Below are 17584 nucleotides of genomic sequence, written 5' to 3' on the forward strand. Positions count from 1 at the left end.
TATGGGCTCTTGAATGCAGTGTGTAACAAATCACTCTTTATTGGTTCTGTGCTGTTCCTATAGCAGTAAGGCAAACAATACATGATAGTCTCTGGATGACAAATGTTTCTGTGTACTCTTGGTCCCCTAAGCGGTTGTTGATCCACTGAGGCAGCCAGGTAAGATGATAATTTAACACCCTATTACTGCCCGGAGCGTTATGTACAGGTTTATGAGGGCATTTGTGATAAATCATGGCTGCTGCACACTACAACCACATGTAGTACATCAAGAAGAAACATAACAACTTCCTGCAAAGTATACCATAGCACAACAGTGTTAAAAAGTACAATGATGTATAAAAGTGGATCCTTAGTAAATCGACAGACACTAAAACCCCATGCCCTTGTCAGTCTTATTGAGTTAGACTGCTGTGGGAGAGCGTCCTTTACTCTCAGCACTAATATCCAAATATCTTCTGGTAGGGAGGGAGAGGGCTTGAAATTAAATTGTGGGCTGTAAAACTGTTAGCTTTAATGTTGATTTTCATATGCATCCATGATGGGAGAGGTATTTAAAAGGCAGTGATTATACCGTTTGAATGGTTTCTGGAATGCTTAACCGTTTATCGTCAGCCTAATGCTCTGGTGCCCAGTCTCTCAGCATGGTCTCATAGACTAGATGTAACATAGTAAATGTATGATATACACTGCTCAAAAAAATAAAGGGAACACTTAACCTGTTTGGGCTGCAGGAGCAGTATTGAGTAGCCAGATAAAAGGTGCCCATTTCAAACGGCCTCGTACTCAATTCTTGCTCGTACAATATGCATATTATTATTACTATTGGATAGAAAACACTCTCTAGTTTCTAAAACCGTTTGAATTATATCTGTGAGTAAAACAGAACTCATTTGGCACAAACTTCCTGACCAGGAAGTGGAAAGTCTGAAAACTACGCTCTGTTCTAGGTCCTGCCTATAAATGGGCATGATACGTATTAGTATACATGCACGTCATACACCTTCCTCTAGATGTCAAGAGGCAGTGAGAGAAGAAATGGAGTGTTTATCTTGGTCTGAGTTGGAATAAATCCTCTTGGAATGACGTGTCACCCATTTCCTGTTTTCAGGAAGGCGCAAGAAGGAACCGGGGATTGCATTTTGAAAAGCTGTAGTTATAGGCGACTACTATCTCCGGCTTTGATTTTATTTGATACATGTGACAATATCATCGTAAAGTATGTTTTTTCAATATAGTTTAATCAGATTATTGAAATTTTTTCGGGAGTTTTGCCGTGTTCCGTTCTCTTCCGTTTGTTGACATGGAGAGATTCGCGCCACTTGGCAAGTGTGCTTGCTAAATCGAGAGGGAAAAAGGCCGTTCTAAATCCAAACAACGATTGTTCCCGACAAAGGACCCCTTGTACAACATTCTGATGAAAGATCAGCAAAAGTAGGACCCATTTTATGATGCTATTTCATATATCTGTCGAACATGTGAACTAGTCGTTTGCGCCCAGCTTTTGGGTACTCTCTCGCCATACCTAAGCTGTATGTCGTAATGAAGTTATTTTTAGAATTCTAACACGGCGATTGCATTAAGAACTAGTGTATCTATCATTTCCTATACAACATGTATTTTTTAGTTATGTTTATGAATAGCTATTTGGTCAGAATATGCGTGTCAGAAAAAGTGTCAGAAAAATATCCGGACATTGTGGGAAAAAGTAGCTACGTTAGCACAATGTATAACCACTGATTTCAGCTCTAAATATGCACATTTTCGAACAAAACATAAGTGTATGTATAACCTGATGTTATAGGACTGTCATCTGATGAAGCTTATCAAGGTTAGTCAAAAATTATATATCTTTTGCTGGTTTGTTACGATCGCTAACTTTTGCTGCTGGGAAATGGCTTTTGTTTCTGGCTATTGTGGTAAGCTAATATAACGCTATATTGTGTTTTCGCTGTAAAACTCTTAATAAATCGGAAATATTGGCTGGAATCACAAGATGCCTGTCTTTCATTTGCTGTACACCATGTATTTTTCAGAAATGTTTTATGATGAGTATTTAGGTATTTGACGTTGGTGTCTGTAATTATTATGGCTGCTTTCGGTGCAATTTCTGATTGTAGCTGCAATGTAAACTATGATTTATACCTGAAATATGCACATTTTTCGAACAAAACATAGATTTATTGAATAACATGTTATAAGACTGTCATCTGATGAAGTTGTTTGTTGGTTAGTTTGGTTGGTTCTTGGTTAGTTAGGTTGGCTTTGTGCATGCTACCTGTGCTGTGAAAAATGTCTGTCCTTTTTTGTATTTGGTGGTGAGCTAACATAAATATACGTGCTGTTTTCGCTGTAAAACATTTTAAAAATCGGACATGTTGGCTGGATTCACAAGATGTGTACCTTTCATTTGCTGTATTGGACTTGTTAATGTTTGAAAGTTAAATATTTCAAAAAAATATATTTTGAATTTCGCGCCCTGCACTTGAAGTGGCTGTTGTCATATTGATCCCGACTTAGGGCTTGCAGCCATAATTAAACAACACAATGTAACTCCAAGTCAATCACACTTCTGTGAAATCAAACTATCCACTTAGGAAGCAACACTGATTGACAATAAATTTCACATGCTGTTGTGCAAATGGAATAGACAAAAGGTGGAAATTATAGGCAATTAGCAAGACACCCCCAATAAAGGAGTGGTTCTGCAGGTGGTGACCACAGACCACTTCTCAGTTCCTATGCTTCCTGGCTGATGTTTTGGTCACTTTTGAATGCTGGCGGTGCTTTCACTCTAGTGGTAGCATGAGACGGAGTCTACAACCCACACAAGTGGCTCAGGTAGTGCAGCTCATCCAGGATGGCACATCAATGCGAGCTGTGGCAAGAAGGTTTGCTGTGTCTGTCAGCGTAGTGTCCAGAGCATGGAGGCGCTACCAGGAGACAGGCCAGAACATCAGGAGACGTGGAGGAGGCCGTAGGAGGGCAACAACCCAGCAGCAGGACCGCTACCTCCGCCTTTGTGCAAGGAGGAGCAGGAGGAGCACTGCCAGAGCCCTGCAAAATGACCTCCAGCAGGCCACAAATGTGCATGTGTCTGCTCAAACGGTCAGAAACAGACTCCATGAGGGTGGTATGAGGGCCCGACGTCCACAGGTGGGGGTTGTGCTTACAGCCCAACACCGTGCAGGACGTTTGGCATTTGCCAGAGAACACCAAGATTGGCAAATTCGCCACTGGCACCCTGTGCTCTTCACAGATGAAAGCAGGTTCACACGCACATGTGACAGACGTGACAGAGTCTGGAGACGCCGTGGAGAATGTTCTGCTGCCTGCAACATCCTCCAGCATGACCGGTTTGGCGGTGGGTCAGTCATGGTGTGGGGTGGCATTTCTTTGGGGGGCCGCACAGCCCTCCATGTGCTCGCCAGAGGTAGCCTGACTGCCATTAGGTACCGAGATGAGATCCTCAGACCCCTTGTGAGACCATATGCTGGTGCGGTTGGCCCTGGGTTCCTCCTAATGCAAGACAATGCTAGACCTCATGTGGCTGGAGTGTGTCAGCAGTTCCTGCAAGAGGAAGGCATTGATGCTATGGACTGGCCCGCCCGTTCCCCAGACCTGAATCCAATTGAGCACATCTGGGACATCATGTCTCGCTCCATCCACCAACGCCACGTTGCACCACAGACTGTCCAGGAGTTGGCGGATGCTTTAGTCTAGGTCTGGGAGGAGATCCCTCAGGAGACCATCCGCCACCTCATCAGGAGCATGCCCAGGCGTTGTAGGGAGGTCATACAGGCACGTGGAGGCCACACACTACTAAGCCTCATTTTGACTTGTTTTAAGGACATTACATCAAAGTTGGATCAGCCTGTAGTGTGGTTTTCCACTTTAATTTTGAGTGTGACTCCAAATCCAAACCTCCATGGGTTGATAAATTTGATTTCCATTGATAATTTTTGCGTGATTTTGTTGTCAGCACATTCAACTATGTAAAGAAAGAAGTATTTAATAAGAATATTTCATTCATTCAGATCTAGGATGTGTTATTTTAGTGTTCCCTTTATTTTTTTGAGCAGTGTATAATGTTTGGTATGATTACATTAGACAGAAGGTTACTAAAAGCTATTTTAGATAATTAGAAACTTTGCAACTACTTACTACTTTTTAGCTACTTTGCAACTACTTAGCGTATTAGCTAACCCTTCCCCTAACCCTAACATAGGACTGTTACTGTGACCGTATTACCGCCACACTGGTGGTGACGAGTAATGATCGCAGTCAAATTCCATGTGACAGTTTAGACACGGAAGCTCTGATGCTGCTGACGGTCATTAGTAGTCTACCAAACTTGCTAACTGCCTGGTACTCAGCAATCTATTGTCCCTCTAATCACTCTGACATGAATGCAAATGTGATAAAAAATCGAATCAAACACTTCATGAGAGCCCATGAGCTGATGTTGCACAACATTTCTAAAGGCTATGGAATTGCAAGAGAAAACAGAGTTTTGATGTCCTCTATTAAAAAGAGGAGGATCCCATCAGCTTTCTATAGGCTAGGCCTACTATATTTATTTATCCGCTTTTGATGGGTGACACTAATAGCCTGTCACTTGTGAATGACATATTATCACTTATGAATGGCACATATCATACGAATTGTAATTCAAAACATCCACAAATTAATACATACCATACGAAATGTAACATATCATAGTATATAGAGCATCTTGGACGTACGTACAGAATAATACGAAATGCTCTGAGACCAGGTTGAGTGTCTGCACACTCAGCACCAAAAGTGGTTGTCTCAGGAGCAGCACGCTACACTGTGCCTTTTAGGATAACGGCTGTCCCCATAGGATTTTATTCCAGGTAGAAACTTTTTTGGTTCCATGTAGAACTATTTTGGGTTCCACGTAGAACCCTCTGTGTAAAGGGTTCTACATGGAACTCAAAAGGCTTCTACCTGGAACAAAAAAATAGTTATTCAAAGGGTTCTCCTATGGGGACAGCCGAAGAACCCTTTACAGTTCTAGATAGCACCTTTTTTTTCTAAGAGTGTAGTGACTGGTTTGAAGCAGGAGAGTAGTAGTGTAAGCTGAAATGAGAGCTTTGTTTGAAATGTTTCCACCTGCGTGTTGACACAACCTAACAGCTAATTTCCACTCCGACTGTTCCTCCAAATCATATTAATGAGTAAAGGATTGAGTCAGATATACTAAACAGTAGGGATCCTCCACGGGGTCCTTGTCTTTGCTTTCTGTTTTTAACGATGGCTGTCACCCTCTGGCTGTCACGCTCTGCAGACACTGAGTCTATTTCTCAGATTTGTTATGCTTGATATACAGACTACTTGTCACGCCCTGACCTTAGAGATCCTTTTTATGTCTCTATTTTGGTTTGGTCAGGGCGTGAGTTGGGGTGGGCATTCTATGTTTTGTTCTATGTTGTCCTTTTCTATGTGTTTGGCCGGGTGTGGTTCTCAATCAGAGGCAGCTGTCAATCGTTGTCTCTGATTGAGAACCATACTTAGGTAGCTTGTTCCCACTTGTGTTGGTGGGTAGTTGTTTTCTGTTTTCTGTTTTTTCACCTTACAGGACTGTTTCATGTCGTTCACTCTCTTTGTTGTTTTTTTGTCATTCAGTGTTCAGTTTATTTGATTAAATTTACTATGAGCACTTACCACGCTGCGTGTTGGTCCGATGATTCCTATTCCTCATCATCAGACGAAGAGGAGGAGCGTTACACTACTGTTGTAATTTATAGTAACAGCAATCAGATTCAACAATCAAAGATGCCACACATTATTGGTATTAACACACCTACAGTAGATCTCTAGGAGTGAGGCAGGAGTTTTGACTAACTATCTTATCTTTCTAGGCTTTACATTAGACCACCTCTGTCTGTCACTATTGCTTTATTGTTGGTCCGGTGTTGTTAAAAGTATATTTTTGCTGTCATGGTGTTTTTTCAACAGACTGCAGGTTTTGGTGTTATCTGTACTGGACCTCAGGAATATAATCTCAGAGAGGCTGCTGGACCAGTGAGGCAGAGCAGAGTGGGCCTGCGCTCCGACAGGCAGAGGCCTGTTTTATAGCTCCCATTACGGACATGGTTAGCTCAATCCATCATCCACGCCAACTAATGATTGCTACCATACATCCTATGTAGCACAATTCTTTTAAGGACAGGGAAGTTGAAGCCCATTCATCTTGCTGCTCTGGACTAATAGCGGTTTGACAACTGGTACAGAGGCAATTCTTCTCCCCACTATAACATTAACGGACCAGCTCTGAAATGGAACTGGGCCTCGTTTACCAGTTGCAATGTAACTTAAGCATTACAATGATTGTACCAGATGCATCGTTATTTACGAGCCAACTTTTTAAGAGTGTTTCCCAAACAAGCATGTAGAGAGAACATTCACTAAGTGCATCGTGAGACCATGTGTCGATACTGACAGGATCAAAAGAAAAGCAGCGCTGCTCTCGGATCAGCTTTCTCCATTCAAATCTTACCTTAACATTAGAATTATTACCACCTATTGCTGCAAATAGTCTATTGAGGCGGCTTATTATACTTACCCAATAGTAATGCAGTAAATCACAGATTGGGCACATCTGTCACGTTCCTGACCTGTTTTCTGTTAGTTTTGTATGTGTTAGTTGGTCAGGACGTGAGTTTGGGTGGGCAGTCTATGTTTTGTGTTTCTATGTTGGTTTAATGGGTACCTGATATGGGTCTCAATTAGAGGCAGGTGGTTTTCATCTCCTCTGATTGAGAATCATATTAAGGTAGGTGGTGTCACATTGTTTGTTTGTGGGTGGTTGTCTCCTGTGTCAGTGTCTGTATGTTACGCCACACGGGACTGTTTCGGTATCGTTCGTTCGTTCGTTTTGTATGTAGTCTGTTTCCTGTTCATGCGTTCTTCACGTTATATGTAAGTTCGTGTCCAGGTCTGTCTACATCGTTTATTTGTTTTGTAGTTTATCAAGTGTATTTCGTTTCGTCTTCGTCTTGTTTAATAAATCATTATGTCACATAACCACGCTGCATTTTGGTCGAATCACTACTCCTCCTCTTCGTATGAAGAGGAGGAGGAATTCCGTTACAACATCATTGCGCACATGTTGTCACACATCATGAAACACATTGAGGCACAAATTACAGACAGTAGCCTAGTCTCAAAGTAGAACTCAATTGGTTGAACATGAAATTTATTTAAATATGATTTAAATAGCCTATAGTATATAGATCCATGTTGACTACGTATCTTTTAATACAATAATTTCAGTTTTCTTTTGAAACATAATTTTATTCTTCACTTGTTTGTAATAGTTGCAAACATTTTTGCAACTTTGTATTTGTAGCAGTAGTGTAAAGTACTTAAATAAAAATTACTTTAAAGTACAACTTAAAGGAAACCGCCACCCAAAGACTATCTTTTTGTATTTGTTTCATTAGTCCATTGTTGATATAGTCCCAAATGGTTTTGCTTGTCAGTGTTGTGACGTTGTATTAGTTAATGTGACGACTGTTGCTCATTGAATGATTAAAGGTTTCTAATTGCGTGATTAAATGAATCAAGCAATTATTAACTCATTAACCTGGGGCACCATGGGAAAATTAGTTTTATTGAGTTTCTATTTCCCAAATTAACTCAAAGAATATCAGAATATCGATTTTACAACAGTCGCTAATTAATCCGTTTCCTCTACAATCTCATTCTGAACGTCGCATAATCCGGGAATCTGCACGGACCAATGAGTTCGTACCACACCAATCTTAGTGGATTATTTATTTACTAGAAATCTAAAATTATGATAAAAGATACACATACACAAAACACAGTCTAGGCTATTGATTAGAACTTAGTATAACGGCCCAACACACTATGGCACGTGTTACCCAAAATGGGGATTTAAAAGAGAGAGAAAAGGAGAAAGTACACGAGAGAAATATACATTTGGGTGCATTTGTCAGCTATGGTTATTTTAACCCTAGCCTTGCCCCGAACTGCCGCTCTTATGGATCAGAATATAACGATGTAATTACGTGTGGGAGGTCTTAGATGGGAAGCTCCGCGTGGGTCGTTTAGGCTTCTCAATGACGCACTTCCCCGGCTCAACTCTCTGGTTGTCCTCACGATGTCAGTGTCCTTTTGGTCTGATTCCTCGCCCTTGCTCTGGGAGGGGTCTTCTGAGGACAGACAACTCTGTAGCTCAGGGCTCACAGCGTAGGAATGAAACAGTGTAGATACCACGATTAGATGGAGAGTGGAGGTTAGGTAGACACAGCTACTCATCAGTAGCATGGGTAGAAAAATATTTATTTGTCTTCAACCTTGGGTTGAGTTTTGGGTTTGTTGACTTTTTAGACCTTGGCTGCAGCTCGGGTCACTTAGTCTGATAGGTTCATTCTTAACTCGCTTGTCTTATACCCTCGGGTCTGGGTGTAGTGGGTGTAACCGCCTTTAGGGCAATTCTCTGGGCGTACCAAGTTAAGAGGCAAGGTCTAGATTTTGCTCAAATCCAATTTTAGACAACTAACTTCACATTTCATCTTTACCAAAACATTCTCTTTGATTTGGACATTTTCCACACAACGTACAATGTATAAACATCAAGCATATCCTAGGAAAACTCTTACAGTTACAATGTTTTTGTAATAACGTCATCTATTAACCTTTAATAACAAAACTGTCACGTTCCTGACCTTATTTTCCTTTGTTTAAACTTTGTTTAGTTGGTCAGGACGTGAGCTGGGTGGGTAGTCTATGTTATGTGTTTCTATGTTGGGTTAAATGTGTTGCCTGATATGGTTCTCAATTAGGGGCAGGTGTTTGACGTTTCCTCTGATTGAGAACCATATTAAGGTAGGCTGTTCTCACTGTTTGTTTGTGGGTGATTGTTCCTGTGTCTGTGTCTGTCGCACCACACGGGACTGTTTTATGTTCGTTCGTTTGGTTAGTCTGTTCCTGTTTGTGCGTTCTTCGTGTTATATTGTAAGTTCTCAAGTTCAGGTCTGTCTACGTCGTTTTGTTGTTTTGTAATCTATTCAAGTGTTCTTCGTATTTTCGTCTTGTTTAAATAAATTATTTATGTCTGCATACAAGGCTGCGTATTGGTCCGATCCCTACTCCTCCTCTTCAGAAGAAGAGGAGGAAAACAGCCGTTACAAAAACAAAAATGACATACATTGTCATATTCCATCTATCGTCATGACCACAATTGTGGCTGACGGAAACCATTGTTCCAAAGTCTCTTTATTGCATGTTTAATGTTCTGAGGCTGGTTCTCCATAGTGAGAGGACAAAGGAATGTGGTCTGTGGCCTAAGATTTACCATGGGCGTGAGGGGGTCATAAAACCCCCACATCTTCAGACCCCTAGATCTCTCTTCCTCTGTTGGGGGTGAGAGATAATCTGTAGGATTGTGGTCTCCTGTAACCTGACCTGATCAGGACAGTCATGACATCAACAATCAAGTTTTCAAGATATGTGACTTTCAAAATACAGAAATCATCCCTGTATGATGCATTTCCATCATATGATGCCCAGTTTTGCATCATGTGATACTAAATGCATCATACGGGATGATTTCTGTATTTTGAACGTTACATATCTTGAAACTTGATTGCTGACAAGCAAAACATTTGGGTGGAGTTTTCCTTTAAGTTGTTTTTTTAGGGTATCTGTACCTTACTATTTATATTTTTTACAACTTTTACTTCACTTCATTCCTAAAGAAAATAGTGTAACTTTTATTCCATACATTTTCCCTGACACCCAAAAGTACTTGTTACATGTTGAATGCATAGCAGGACAGGAAAAATTGTCAAATTCACACACTTATCAAGAGAACATCCCTGGTCATCCTACTGTCTCACATCAGGCAGACTCACTAAACATACATGCTTTGTTTGTAAATTAAAGTGTTGGAGTGTGCCCCTGGCTATCTATACATTTAAAAAACAAAAAAATGGTGCCATCTGGTTTGCTTAATATAAGGAATTTGAAATCATGTATACTTTTACTTTTGATACTTAAGTATATTTAAAACCAAATGCTTTTGGACTTTTATTTTAATGGGTGTCTTTCAATCTTACTTGAGTAATTTTCCATGAAGGTATTTTTACTTTAACTCAAGTATGACAATTGGATACATTTTCCAACACTGATTTGTAGTCAACTTTGTTCTGAAGTTCTGGGAAACAAGGCTCTGATCTGCAACTCTACTTCTACCCTCTAAACCAAACCTAAAGTTCCCTGCCACAGCTGTGTGTGTAGACTTGCACACTGAGACTCATTAGTCATTGCAAACATGTCACAATCTATTTGCAAATATACTTTTACACTGCAATTAATTGTAGCAGCTGGAGTGGAGTATTTATAACCCAAGTAGAATACTAATGAAAACAGCTCTGCTTGACCAATTATACCACATTTTTCATACACAACATTTACTCTGTGTGTGTGTGCAGTGTCAAATCAAAGTGTATTTGTCACATGCACAGGATACAGCAGGTGTAAACAGTAGGGTGAAATGCTAACTTGTTATCTCTTGCGAGCTCTAATGCAGTATTAGATATCAAAGGTAAGAAAATAAGATAAATTACAAACACACGACAAATAAAAACACACAAAAATGTACTCTATATACAGGGTCAGTACCAATACCTTATCAATGTGCAAGGATACTGGTGGTAGTTTAGGTAGATATGTACAAGTAACAAAGTGTAAAACTGTCTGTCAGCCGGAAAAATAAAATTGATAATACAGTTTTTTTTATTGCTTTGGTGTAATTTTGTGGTACATTTTCACAACTATTAGTACACAATTCAAAACAGATCATCAAAAAGGCAGTTGTTTCAGAGCTCTAAGCACATTTTTAATTGACTAGGTACAACACACAAAATCATACAGTCACTTTTTCACCAAACTTAATCAGTGTTTAATCTAGAAATACATGTTCCACATTCCAATGCATTTTCATATAAAGTAATTGCTTTTCACAATGCAATGCTTACTTTACTTTTGATATGATTCTCTTCTCTATAGTTAAAAAACATTTTACGATTACTTAAGCCAACTGATCTTTTAAAAAATTGTCTTCATTCTACACACGATACCCCATAATGAAAAAGTGAAAACAGGTTTTTATAAAGAGAAATACCTTATTTACAAAAGTATTGTTATGCGACTCGAAATTGGGCTGAGGTGCATCCTGTTTCCAATGACCATCCTTGATATGTTTCTACAACTTGATTGGAGATCACCTGTGGTAAATTCAATTGATTGGACATGATTTGGAAAGGCACACACCTGTATGATCCTGACAAGTCTCCCAGTCCCTGCTGCCACCACCATGCTTCGCTGTAGGGATGGTGCCAGGCTTCCTCCAGATGTGATGCTTGGCATTTAGGCCAGAGTTCAATCTTGGTTTCATCAGGCCTGGTCTGAGAGTCCTTTAGGTGCCTTTTGGCAAACTCCAAGTGGGCTGTCATGTGCCTTTTACTGAGGAGTGGCTTCCGTCTGGCCACTCTACGATAAAGGCCTGATTGGTGGAGGACTGCAGAGATGGTTGTGCTTCTGGAAGGTTCTCCCATCTCCACAGAGGAACTCTGGAGCTCTGTTATAGTGACCATCGGGTTCTTGGTCACCTCCTTGACCAAGGCCCTTCTCACCCGATTTGCAGGGCGGCCAGCTCTAGGAAGAGTATTGGTTGTTCCAAACTTCTTCTATTTAAGAATGATGGAGGCCACTGTGTTCTTTTGGGACCTTCACTATTGCAGAAATGTTTTGGTTCCCTTCCCCAGATCTGTGCCTCGACACAATCCTGTCTCGGAGCTCTACGGACATTTCCTTCGACCTCATTGCTTGGTTTTTGCTCAGACATGCACTGTGAACTGTGGGACCTTACATAGACAGGTGTGTGCCTTTCCCAATCACTCGAATTTACCACAGGTGGACTCCAATCAAGTTGTAGAAACATCTCAAGGATGATCTGAGCTCAATTTTGAGTCTCATAGCAAAGGGTCTGAGTAGTTATGTAAATAAGGTATTTTTTTTATTATTTTTTTTAAATAAATTAGCAAAATGTTTAAAAACCTGTTTTCACTTTGTCATTATGGGGTATTGTGTGTAGATTGATGAGGAAAACATTGAATGTAATGCAATTTTGGAATAAGGCTGTAACGGAACAGAATGTGGAAAAAATCAAGGGGTCTGAATATTTTCCGAATGCACTGTATGTCAGGCTTGGATTCGCCATGTCAAAATGTTTTTCCCCAGGTGCATGAACAATGAGAATATTTACTGTGATTTGGACGAGGACCGATGGCCAAATGCTCAAGACAGGCTTGATGCAAACTAGTGCCTGCTAAACATTGTTTCTTTCATTTGTTTCATTGGTTACATTGTAAAATATGTCTTCAATGATCACACCTTTGATCACACATGGGATAGTATCTTGAATGTTTTGCTATTGGATTAACTGGTTGTTAAAATAACTAAATTGAGAAGATATCATTATGTTGTGTTTTGGTGATTAAACCAATGTACTCATTAAATTTCACAGTGAACTTATATTTTGGATCAATGTTTGTATGGTAAAATGAATGCACAATGAAAGGTTTTGAATGTACTGTAAGACTGGCTGTGTGACAAGTGTTACCAGTTTGGAGTTTTGTACTAAGAGTTTTGAAAATTAGTACCAAAACTATAAACAAAAACTGTTATAAGAAATAGTAGCAGCAGTGTATGTGGTGAAAGTGTGTGTGCATGTGTGATTGTGTATGGGCGTCAACATGTGTGATAATGTCAGTGTCAGTTTAAACATGTGGGAATTTGTGGGTAGAGACCTGTGAGTGTGCATGGAGTCAGTGCAGATAGAGTCAGTGCAGACAGTCCGTGGGTGATGGTGGGCAGCCATTGATTAGCTGTTCAACAGTCTTATTGCTTGGGGATGGAAGATGTCTGTGAGCCTGTTGGTCCGAGACCTGATGCTCTGGTACCGCCTGCCGGATGGTAGTGGAGAGAACAGTACATGGATGGGGTGGCTGAAGTATTTGGCAATTTTCCGGGCTTCCTCAAACACCACCTGGTATAAATGTCCTGGATGGCTGGGAGCATGCATCAGTATGCATATAATTCAAGTAAAATGGTGCCGCTAAGATAACAACTGATTCCACTTCGAAAGACCATTTCGATGAATTTTATAATATGAAATCATATCAATCCAGTCATTCAATCTTAATTATCCCTCCCTCTCTCTCACTCTCTCCATCTAGCCTTCGTTCTAAGCTGTGCCTTCCCTAAGGAGCCAGCCAATGGGGAAGTATCAGTGACTCACCTCCATGCTGGGGGAGAGGCCTACTTCCAGTGTCTGACCGGTTACCAGCTGCAAGGCCCCACCATGCTCACCTGTCGCAACGCCACTACACCTTACTGGAGTGGCAAGGAGCCCAAATGCCTGGGTAAGAGCCAACAACACTGCTTCCTTCCACACAACAACACTGCTTCCTTCCACACACACACACACACACACACACACACACACACACACATACTATACCGACAGAGATGGCCGCCTCGCTTCGCGTTCCTAGGAAACTATGCAGTATTTTGTTTTTCTATGTGTTATTTCTTACATTGCTACCGCAGGAAAACGTAGGTTTTATTACATACAGTCGGGAGGAACTATTGGATATAAGAGCAACGTCAACTCACCAACATTACGACCAGGAATATGACTTTCCCGAAGCGGATCCTCTGTTTGGCCCACCACCCAGGACAATGGATCGGATCCCAGCCGGCGACCCAAAACAACGGCGAATCAGAAGGGGCAGACGGAGCAGTCTTCTGGTCAGGCTCTGTAGACGGGCACATCGCGCACCGCTCCCGAGCATACTACTCGCCAATGTCCAGTCTCTTGACATCAAGGTAGACGAAATCCGAGCAAGGGTTGCCTTCCAAAGAGACATCAGAAACTGTAACGTTCTTTGTTTCACGGAAACATGGCTCACTCGAGACACGCTATCGGAGTCGGTACAGCCACCTGGTTTCTTCACGCATCGCGCCGACAGAAACAAGCATCTCTCTGGTAAGAAGAAGGGTGGGAGTGTATGCCTTATGATTAACGAGACGTGGTGTGATCATAACAACATACAGGAACTCAAGTCCTTTTGTTCACCTGACTTAGAATTCCTCACAATCGAATGCCGACTGCATTATCTACCAAGAGAATTCTCTTCGATCATAATCACAGTTGTGTATATTCCCCCCCAAGCAGACACATTGACGGCCCTGAAAGAACTTAATTCGACTCTATGTAAACTGGAAACCACATATCCTGAGGCTGCATTTATTGTAGCTGGGGATTTTAACAAGGCTAATCTGAAAACAAGGCTCCCTAAATTCTATCAGCATATCGATTCTGCGACCCGGGCTGGCAAAACCCTGGATCATTGTTATTCTAACTTCAGCGACGCATATAAGGCCCTCCTCCGCCCTCCTTTCGGAAAAGCTGACCACGCTTCAAGATTGCTTCGATCACGTGGACTGGGATATGTCCCGCTTAGCGGTGAACAACAACATTGATGAATACACTGATTCGGTGAGCGAGTTTATTAGCAAGTGCATCGGTGATGTTGTACCCACAGCATCTATTAAAACATTCCCCTAAAACATTCCCCAACCAGAAACCGTGGATTGATGGCAGCATTCGCACAAAACTGAAAGCTCGAACCACTGCTTTTAATCAGGGCAAGGTGAACGGAAACATGACCGAATACAAACAGTGTAGCTATTCCCTCCGCAAGGCAATCAAACAAGCTAAGCGTCAGTATAGAGAGAAAGTAGAGTCGCAATTCAACGGCTCAGACACGAGAGGTATGTGGCAGGGTCTACAGTCAATCATGGACTACAAAAGGAAAGCCAGCCCCATCGCGGACCACGATGTCTTGCTTCCAGACAGACTAAACAACTTCTTTGCTCGCTTTGAGGACAATTCAGTGCCACTGACACGGCCCGCTACCAAAACCTGTGGGCTCTCCTTCACTGCAGCCAACGTGAATAAAACATTTAAACGTGTTAACCCTCGCAAGGCTGCAGGCCCAGACGGCATCCCCAGCCGCGTCCTCAGAGCATGCGCAGACCAGCTGGCTGGTGTGTTTACGGACATATTCAATCAATCCTTATCCCAGTTTGCTGTTCCCACATGCTTCAAGATGGCCACCCTGGGTCTCGACCCCGCCCTGTGCAACTGGGTCCTGGACTTCCTGATGGGCCGCGCCCAGGTGGTGAGGGTAGGTAACAACATCTCCACCCCGCTGATCCTCAACACTGACGCCCCACAAGAGTGCGTTCTCAGCCCTCTCCTGTACTCCCTGTTCACCCACGACTGTGTGGCCATGTACGCCTCCAACTCAATCATCAAGTTTGCAGACGGCACTACAGTGGTAGGCTTGATTACCAACAACGACGAGACGGCCTACAGGGAGGAGGTGAGGGCCCTCGGAGTGTGGTGTCAGGAAAATAACCTCACACTCAATGTCAACAAAATAAAGGAGATGATCGTGGACTTCAGGAAACAGCAGAGGGAGCAGCCCCCTATCCACATCGATGGGACAGTAGTGGAGAGGGTGGAAAGTTTTAAGTTCCTCGGCGTACACATCACGGACAAGCTGAAATGGTCCACCCACACAGACAGCGTGGTGAAGAAGGTGCAGCAGCGCCTCTTCAACCTCAGGAGGCTGAATAAATTCGGCTTGTCACCAAAAACACTCACAAACTTTTACAGATGCACAATCGAGAGCATCCTGTTGGGCTGTATCACCGCCTGGTACGGCAACTGCTCCGCCCATAACTGTAAGGCTCTCCAGAGGGTAGTGAGGTCTGCACAACGCATCACCAGGGGCAAACTACCTGCCCTCCAGGACACCTACACCACCCGATGTCACAGGAAGGCCAAAAAGATCATCAAGGACAACAACCACCCGAGCCACTGCCTGTTCATTCCACTATCATCCAGAAAGCGAGGTCAGTACAGTGCATCAAAGCGGGGACCGAGAGATTGAAAAACAGCTTCTATCTCAAGGCCATCAGACTGTTAAACAGCCATCACTAACATTGAGTGGCTGCTGCGAACATACTGACACAACTCCAGCCACTTTAATAATAGGAAAATGTATGTAATACATTTTCACTAGCCACTTTAAACAATGCCACTTTATATAATGTTTACATACCCTACATTACTCATCTCATATGTATATACTGTACTCTATACCATCTACTGCATCTTGCCTATGCCGTTCGGCCATCACTCATTCATATGTTTTTATGTACATTTTCTTATTCATTCCTTTACACTTGTGTGTATAAGGTAGTTGTTGTGAAATTGTTAGGTTAGATTACTTGTTAGATATTACTACATGGTCGGAACTAGAAGCACAAGCATTTCGCTACATTCGCATTAACATCTGCTAACCATGTGTATGTGACAAATAAAATTCGATTTGATTTGACACCCACACACACACATACAGAAAGACACACTTTAGCTCTTCAACCCCAGGATCCATCCAGCCGCTCACTGAGAACCAATGGGAATATATAATACCCCCCCAGAGAACGCCACAGAGGCTGACAACTGAGGAGAATAACATTTCAGCTGAATGATTAAAGTAATTAAACTCAGTTTAAATGGACTGGGTGTTATTTGTCTCCCACTGCCCAGAGGTTAATTGAGGTTTATTGCATGCTTTTTATGGTAGGCCATCCAGACTGTTCTCATAGACTAGATTTAACATAGTAAATGTAGATCAGGGAGACTCGTCAGATACAACTTTATCATTTTAGTTAATTGGTAACTTTGCAACTACTTACTACTTTTTAGCTACTTTGCAACTACTTAACATGTTAGCTAATCCTAACCCTAACCCAAACCTTAACCCTTTAACCTAACTCCTAACCTTAACCCCTAACCCCTAGCCTTGCTAATGTTAGCCGGAAGGCTAACGTTAGCAATAGCATTAGCCACCTAGCCAACGTTAGCCACAGCAAATTGGAATTCGTAACATATCATGTGTTTCTACAAAATGTTTACAAATTGTCAATTTTTGCTAATTCATAACATATTGTTCGAATTGCAATTTGTAACATATTGTACGAATTGCAATTAGTGACATATCATATGAAATGGATGATGGACATCCACAAATTAATACATACCATACGAAATGGGGTATCTGATTTAAGAACAGAATAATACGAAATGCTCTGAGAACAGGTTGGCCAATCAGGTGTCTGGCTTACCACTGTGCAACTTGAATTCTCTCACTGTAACCTCCATCCCGTTTTCCAGACTTTTTAAAATAGAAATCCAGGGTTAGGAGCAATAGTGCAGTGTTATGGCAGTGTTACTTGAGCAACTAACTCATCAAGCCTACTTTTTTTCATAAATAGTTTATGTATTTCGATCACTAACAATATTTGTCAAAAGTCGTCATAATAAAAAATGTGGAAGAGACTTTATGGTCGCACGACGATTCATTTGGTTTTTCGCCAAAATTACT

At 41.7% G+C, this 17584-nt stretch overlaps 1 protein-coding gene across 1 annotated transcript in view; it reads left to right on the plus strand.

The window, feature by feature from the left end:
• Positions 1–17584, plus strand: part of LOC120057522 (seizure protein 6 homolog) — a 248463-nt gene that overhangs the window by 198437 nt on the left and 32442 nt on the right. The window contains exon 9 of the mRNA XM_039006117.1: positions 13298–13483. Within this exon, the coding sequence (XP_038862045.1) occupies positions 13298–13483 (186 nt within the window). The remainder of the gene's footprint in view (positions 1–13297; positions 13484–17584) is intronic.

Source organism: Salvelinus namaycush, chromosome 12, assembly GCF_016432855.1.
Source record: "Salvelinus namaycush isolate Seneca chromosome 12, SaNama_1.0, whole genome shotgun sequence".
NCBI classification, from domain to species: Eukaryota; Metazoa; Chordata; class Actinopteri; order Salmoniformes; family Salmonidae; genus Salvelinus; species Salvelinus namaycush.